The sequence below is a fragment of the Poecilia mexicana genome, unplaced genomic scaffold (assembly GCF_051168715.1).
Source record: "Poecilia mexicana isolate PSO_F unplaced genomic scaffold, ASM5116871v1 scaffold_14, whole genome shotgun sequence".
NCBI classification, from domain to species: Eukaryota; Metazoa; Chordata; class Actinopteri; order Cyprinodontiformes; family Poeciliidae; genus Poecilia; species Poecilia mexicana.
The window spans coordinates 623347-631433 of record NW_028263383.1 but is presented as its reverse complement, the minus strand read 5'-3'; the positions used below and the strand labels follow the sequence as shown (position 1 = coordinate 631433).

The 8087-nt window shown below is 35.7% G+C and overlaps 2 protein-coding genes and 1 long non-coding RNA gene across 9 annotated transcripts in view; 2 read left to right on the top strand and 1 right to left on the bottom strand.

The window, feature by feature from the left end:
• The window catches only part of LOC148155417 (uncharacterized), a 354212-nt gene that overhangs the window by 73005 nt on the left and 273120 nt on the right, over positions 1–8087 (bottom strand). The window lies entirely within an intron of this gene.
• Positions 3329–4484, top strand: LOC106905570 (gap junction delta-2 protein). Its single transcript, XM_014970461.2, has one exon. The coding sequence runs from the start codon at positions 3329–3331 to the stop codon at positions 4430–4432; it is 1104 nt and encodes a 367-aa protein (XP_014825947.1). The 3' UTR covers positions 4433–4484.
• LOC106914853 (unconventional myosin-XVIIIa) overlaps positions 5759–8087 on the top strand; it is an 83893-nt gene continuing 81564 nt past the window's right edge. For 2 of the 4 annotated variants that reach the window (XM_088012497.1, XM_088012496.1), the window contains exon 1: positions 5759–6816. The gene's annotated coding sequence lies outside the window, so the exon portion shown is untranslated. The remainder of the gene's footprint in view (positions 6817–8087) is intronic. The other 2 variants (XM_088012498.1, XM_088012499.1) reach the window with 2 other exon arrangements.

The following is an 8087-nucleotide window of genomic DNA, read 5'->3' as shown; positions in this document are numbered from 1 at the left end:
TGTCAGTACATTATTGATTTCTGATGAGAACATTCAATTATCAAAACATGCAATTGGTAGCGAGTAAAAATTATTTAAAATGGGTGCATCTCTAAAAATCAGGACATCACTGAAAACTTTTTTTGATGATTAGATTTTTTTTTTTGTACATTGATATTCACCCCCACTCCTCAAGCAAATACTCATAAGGCATCAGAAATAACATTCAATCTGTCACAAACATAAAGACACTGGACTTATGTGGTGCCATTGTGAAAGGAGTCTACACTGCTTTCTGTTTTGTGGACATCTGACCAGAGTGTGGCATGTCTCCAGCCTACATACCAGAGGTTTTTGAAGAGATGAAACACACTGATCACATTCTGTTAAGATCTGGAACAAAGACAGCAATATGGTACTCCAGTGATGCTTTGATTGCACCTCATGGGAGGCTTATAAGTGGCCAGGCTTAAACAAGCTGATGTGATGTTGGACTGTATCAGGCTTGGCAATGACTTGTTCTTCTACACATCTAAGATTTATCCCAATATAACAAGCTTTAAGTATCAAAATAAATAAATAAATAAATAAATAAATAAAAGGAAATTGGCTGGTCAACTCACAATTTGAGAACTGCAAAGATAAATGAAAAGTGTTTTTGGACTGACTGCTGCAGGCATTTGGATGTTGCTGATTTTTCTCTAGTACTTGTTATATTTGCGTGTCGTTTCTGGTGACTATTTCAGTTAGGTGTAGGGTGAGCTGAATGCTTTATTGGTATTAAAAAAAATATATATTTGTTTTGTTTTAGACCACCTTTCTTTCTGCATTCTAGCTGTATAAGAAACCTTAATGTTGCCAAGTAGCAGAATTTAGTGACAGCTGGGAGTTTTGTTTTGGTGTAATCTTATAAAAGTTATGCTACAGAATATTGTATTGTACACAAAAATATTCTGCATGTGTTCAGGTATGAAACAAGGCTGGAGTTGTTTGGATTTAATACCAACCAGACTATGCCAGAAATTTTCAATATCGATATGCCCCCAGATTCAATACAAACAATGTATGTTAACACCAATTTTTAAAACTTTTTCAAGTTTTTTGCCTCCACAGCAAAGAAAAAAAAAAAAGAGAGAAAAAGAAGCAAAGGCTTTTTCTTGTAACAATGATAGTTTCCTGTTTTCTGAAGGGAAGGGAAGTTTTATTGCAGCCAAGATAAATGTGCAAACGTTGGAATGTACATAAATGGGAAAAGTTGTTTACTCTTTGCATAAAATTTGATGCCAAATACCTTCATAAAAAGTACAGGAACAAGTTGTTTTGAGACTATGATGACTAAAACAAGGCTTTTTCACTCTGCTTGATCTTTTTCCCAATTAATCTTTTCAACTCACAAAGTGTCTTGCAAAACCATTCCTATCCTTAAAATATAGATATTTAGATTTTGTTACCTTTTGACCACAACCTTCTACTGTCTTTTTGGTGGTTTTATGTGATAAACTAACTCAAAGCACTGCAAAACCTTGAGGTAAACCTAAAAGGATGCAGTGATTTGTATCAAGCCCTCTAAGACAATCCCCTGTAGAACCACCTTGCTCTGATCAAAACCCATTTATACCGGGTTTGTGTTTACAGCTGTCATCCTCCTGGAATGTGACTCTTTGCCTCACTCTCTAAAACTTTTGCCCCCCTCTAAGAACTTTTTTTTTTCAGGATTCCCATCCATTTGGTTTGATCAACTACCTATAAACTCTGAACGCCTTTCTACTTACTGTTGAAGAAGAGCATTCCAGCATCATGATGCTGCCAGCACCAGGTTTCACAGTTGGAATTCTGCGTTGTGCTTTTTGTTTTGCTCTACATATAGTGTATTGCCCTTAAAGTTTCATTTTACAGCAGCTTAACATTCCTGGAGTAATTTCACAAAAGTGAAAGACGTTTCTCCAGAAAACTTCATAGAAACCTTCCTGCCATTAAACATAAATACCATGGTTATTGTTCATATTAAACTCAAAGGATTGGATAGGTACCTTTAATAAGACCATTAAAAAACACCCAAGCTCATGCTGGACCTGTAAAATCAAGATGAATCTGCATTATGCACTCTCTTTCCAGCGCATTCTTTGAACTCTCTGCTCATCAGTGAATGGCTGTTCAGTGAAGGTACCCCCATTGTACATTTCAATCTTTGTCCCACTGTACATTGAAAGCCATTATTCACATACAGTGCAATGAGCGTTTGAGTCAGAGTAAGAGAATATGTGTGGTCAGCCCATTCTCTCCATTTTCTGCTCAAAAGACACGATAACATCCAGCAACAGGCTCCATAATGAAAATAAAGCTATGCGCGTCGTGTCCTCTGATATTTATCCTCCTCTGAATTTAAAAGCCTCGGACACTCCAAAGGTAAGCTCTTTCCAAAAAAAAACAAAACATATATACACATATAATAATATGTTAAATTGAGCCTGAGATATTATATACTTTTGGCCTGTTTTAATTTTACCTTTGTAACTTATTGATTAATTTCAATTAACCACTAGGTGTTTAATTAATATGAAAAATATTTAGAATTTTATTATCATCTAACTCATTATTCTTCCACATTTGTGAAAATGAGAAATTGAAGATAATTGAAATTATGCAAAAGTGGAGGTCACTGGTCTTTTAAAAGAGATATTTTGTTAAAAAAGTGTCTGATAGTAATATACCTCTTAATTATAATTTTGTCTTCATAAAATGCTGATTGTGGGAAATCGTGAAGAAGATTACGCTGGAGTAATTGTTGACAAATGTTTAAGCTTCTGATCCACCCAAAATAAATAAATAAATAAATAAATAAATAAATAAATAAATAAATAAATAAATAAATAAAACAGTGAGAGCTCCAAATATATTTCAAAGTCATAGAGACATCACACTTACTGATTTGTGATTCAATTTCAAAAACATAATTACATAGGAAAATTAAATGTTGCAGCTCAGACAATTTTCTTCAAAAACCTGTTGAAGATGCTGATGCCAGTGGGCAGGAGTTATATCTTGTAGCAGTCTATGGTACAGCAGTGCTGAAGAATCTTCTGACTGAAGACACTCTATTATTGTATAGTAGTTTAATGAAGAAAGATTATTCCTACCCACATACACTTCTGTTTAATAATGATACCATAATCTGAAAGAAACATGGGCAGTTTGAGCTACAAAGTAATTTCTAAAAATAGTCTAACTGAATTTAATAGAGTTGTGAAAGCCCATTTGGTTTAGAGAAAGCATTTTTTTTCAATCTGCTCAGATAAATTAATGATTTACTGACTGTATCTATCTTTTCATATATGGTGTGTCCTTAGAAATGGGGGATTGGACCATCCTTGGTCGGTTCTTGACAGAAGTTCAAAACCATTCGACTGTCATCGGCAAGATTTGGCTGACGATGCTGCTCATCTTCCGCATCATGCTCGTGGCCCTTGTAGGGGACGCCGTCTACAGCGACGAGCAGTCCAAGTTTACCTGTAACACCCTGCAGCCTGGCTGCAATAACGTCTGCTATGACACCTTCGCCCCTGTCTCCCACTTGCGCTTTTGGGTTTTTCAGATCGTCCTCGTCTCCACGCCGTCAATTTTCTACATAGTGTATGTCCTGCAGAAGGTTACCAAGAATGAAAGACCTGAGGTCAAGAAGGTGAATTCGGTACCCAAAGCCTCGCCTTTGCTTGAAACAAAAGGACCTTTAAGAATTGATAAAGACACGATGCTGGATACTGGTAATCCTTATGATAATACTTCTGGAGAGGAGGACTGGAGCTCGCAGGAAGAGGAATATGAGGAGAGGAGTCAGCTGGAAGGAGAAATGAAGGAAGTAGAGGAGGACCCAACTCAGCTCTCTAGTAAAGTACTACTTATTTACATCATACACGTTCTGCTGCGCTCCATTATGGAAATTGTCTTCCTCATAGGGCAATACTACCTTTTCGGATTTGAAGTCCCACATCTGTTTCGCTGTGAGACCTACCCGTGTCCAAACAGAACCGACTGCTTTGTGTCCCGAGCAACAGAAAAGACCATCTTCCTCAACTTCATGTTCAGCGTCAGCCTTGGGTGCTTCGTCCTGAACATTGTGGAGCTGCATTATTTGGGATGGATTTACATTTTCAGAGTGCTGTTCTCTGCATGCTGCATGTGCTGTGACTCGGATAGGGAACCCGTGCAACAGGTGGCTTTGTACTCTTACAGCAACCCACTGTTGCTCGAACTCAAGCATTCTTTGCATGGACGAGTTGTCCTGCAGACCACCGCGGGTGCGTCCAGGGACCCAAATCAGGTCCCATCTATCTCCTTTGAGACGGATTCTACTTTGGAGTGCACTTCGGCTAGGAATTTAGATGAAAGGGAACACAGCAAGGCTAGAATACACAGTGTGGCCAAAATAGGACAAGGGAAAAAGTCTTGGCTGTGAATCCTTTTCAAACCCTTTCTGTCCTTTTGTTTAGATTTTCTTTTTTTTTTTTACTTTTTGAGACAGAATTTTGTTAAAGTACAGACATGAAAAAACTTGGGATTGTTTATACAGTATCCACCAGATTTAGTAACTCCCATAGTAAATTAAATCTTTTAAATAAATTACTCTTTTATTGCAGTCACATAATCTCTTAAAAATTGGGAAATCAATTGGAGTTCAAATAACAATTTCGATGGTTGCTCAGAGAGTCTAGGAATTTCTAATTAGTAATCTATAACTTCATGTAGCATAAAAATGACATGTTTCTATTATAATATCACACACATAAACAGTGGTCAGATTACAATAGGCTTTCAGACACAAACATATTAGGTGGGTTTGACATGAAACAATGGAAACAATATGTGGAAGGCACTAAAATCTGCGATGCTAATGTCATGAATGCGGTAGAATGTTGGACCCAAATGCAGCAGGGAGAGGCATAAGGTAGAGTAGTACTTTTAACAAAAATGCGGAACAAAAACAAGAAATCTCCGGGAGTCAGAGCAGAACAAAAACTATAAATCCAAGGAAAAGACAGCAGGGGACTGTCAGGGGAATCAACAGGATATAACAGGAGGAACTATCAATGAGTGAGAGCAGCAGAAGTGCGTAAGTACTGGGGAAAGTGAATGTGGAACAATTGATCTAGGCTGATTGGTTACCTGACTGCAGGTGTGAGGGGAGAAAGAGAAAAGAAGGAGATTACACAGGGGACTTGAAAGTAAATCTAACAGCAAAAAATGAGTAGACATAAAGAACAAATTTAAACTAGAGTTACATTACTGGACACAAGAAATAATTGTAATAAGCTAGAATCGCCAAGAAAGCACTGAACTACAGTAAAACAGAAACAACACTGAGCTAAACAAAGAACAAGACCAGGAACACAGAATACTAAATCTGTTTTAAATAAAAATACAGTGCACTCTACCTGTCAGCTGACAATGAATCATCAATTGGTCTTTCTCTAGGATAATGATTGTCATCATATTGTAAACTGAACACAGAAATAGTCTATCAGATAAAAAAACAAAATCAAAAAACTTTCATTTTATCCAGGATTTTACCATCTGGCAATACCGTACAAAATGTAGTTATAAAAATATTATAGGATAATTCAAAGTGCTACTTGTATGGAAATGGAAAGGAAACCAACAATTCTGCCACTTGTCATTTTGATAAAAGTTTATATATTTCTTACGCTTTGATTTTCCCCCTACTGAATAAATGTATCTAATTTATGTTTTTTTTATTTTTTTTTTTAGATTTTCAGCAGTAAAATTTCTGAATTTACTGTCACTGTAATTTATTTCGGCAGTTATATTACCTTTTGCTGAAGAAAGTAAAAACATCTAAATAAGTTGACTGTCAATCTTTAGATTGTAATTACATAAGTAATCTTAATTTTAATAAGCTTGTCAAGTAGTAATTATTGCTAATTTTGTTTCAAGTTCGGATTTATATCAGATTTCAAATGCATTTGTGACTGACATGCTATAAGAAAGAAAACTTAAGAAAAATCTTTTAAAGCTTCTGACTTAGAATTAAAAAATAGCTTGTTGTTTTTTTAGTCAGAGATATATCTGAAATTATTTTATTCATCTTAAAATTATGTCATTTTCACTTCATATATGTTAAAAAAAGGAAATGACAAACAATAAAATATAAAAAATACTGATTTAACAATAAGAAAAACAATGAAAAAACATAATTATGTTATCACATATTTAATCTACTAAAAAAACGTCATGGTTGATTATTAATAGGCAAAACTCTATGGCGAGGGGAAAAATCTACATTTACATTCTCTTGTTAAATAAATAGTCCAGAAGGGGTCACTGCTCTCTAGTGTGCAAAGCGATGCGTTCACGGGCAGATGAAAATATCAAACTTAGAATCAATTAAAAAAATTGACGAGCTAAAAATACTGATCATCTCTTATATTGTATATTGAAAATGAAAATGCAATTGCACTTATATGCAATTGATAAATAGTCTACTTAAGCTTAAAGCTTAAAGCATGTTAATTTAAAAATATGCAAAATAAACCCCCGAACCTCCCCCTTCCAGCGCCCCAGCCACTCGAGGAGCCCTCCAAGAAACACAGACATATAGATAAACACACACACACACAGACAAAAAAAAAGACAATAAGAAATCATTGTAATTCCCAAGAGTTATTTACGTCATAACTCAGTGCTCTAAATTCGGAGTTTAAGGTCTGTACATGAAGGCATCACGAGTACATTCCCTCACCTACTGACAATTAGAAGGAAAAAAAAAAACATGCCGAAAACTTCTGGTAAGCCGACAGCGCTGTCACCTTTGAGCAGTCCCAGGTAGGTCGCTGTTAGACCTTCTAAACAGCATTTACTCTGTGTTATTTTTTATAACAGACATTTTTACACTCTGCTGCTAAGTGTTTCCTAAAGCCAGTGCTAAAGAATGAGGGCAAAGCAGCTTAAAGGGAGAGCATTATGGCCAAGCTGAGCACTTGTCAAAGCGCAAACAAGCGACACATGATGTACAGTGACGGATACGAGCTTCAAGAAGACTTGTCACTTTATAAAACTCTAAATGTGTCGAAATATTATGTTTCTTTATTTTACTGTATCTTGGGCCTCAAAGGACACGATTAAGTGTGGATTAAATGCGAAATTTGTTTGTGTTCACCCAAAACTAAAGACGCTTTGCTATCTGTGGGTAGGGTAGATGCATTAACGTTTAATTGTACTCCATCACTTTAGGGTGAGGCTGACAGTTTGAGAACGACGAAGATAACGTCAAAGCTCCTCTGAACAGTGTGTGTATCTAGGGCGACTTCAGATAAACTGTGTCACAGATGTGTAAGTGCACAGACAGATAGGCTATTCCCCTTTTCTTTTTGTCTGTTCTTCCTAATGCATTTTGTGTCCTCAAAATTGTGTCCTTTCAGGCCATTTTGTGTCCTCAATGTAAATACAGTTGATGCAGGAATAGGAAGTGTCATTGTATTGTATCACACAATCTTAAACAACTTTTTGTTTTTGCAACTTCCAACTGTAAAGTTTTTGCTTACATAGTCCATTGCGTAATTATTCATGACAACTTTTTATATCTTTGCCATCTCACAATAAAGTTCTTTGTAAATTATTTTATGCGATAGACCAGTACAGAGTAGTGAATGAGTAAAGTAAAATGAAAATGTTAAATAGTTTTAAAAATGATAAATCTTAAAATTATGGGATGTATTTGTATTCCAATGTATTTTAGAAGTAACCTACTGTAAATAGTCTGTTTTTTTTTTTTTTTTTTAAATCTCAGGATAAAAAAAACAAACAGTTGTTTTATGAGTGAAAAAATGCGACGAAACCATACCAACGAACACACCAAAGTTCTGAAGTTCAAAGTAGAATCGGGTTCTAATATGGCATTCCAAGCTTAGCAAATCTCAGAGCCTGGCTCAGTTTATCATCTGGAAATGGAAAGAATTTAGCACAACTTTAAACCTACCACTAAACCTGTCCACTAAAACTGATGAGCCAGAAAAGGAGAAAATTATTATAAGGAATTTTTTATTGGCCTTTGAGAGGCCAATAAAAACTCTGGAGGAGTTGCAGAGAGCTCAGGT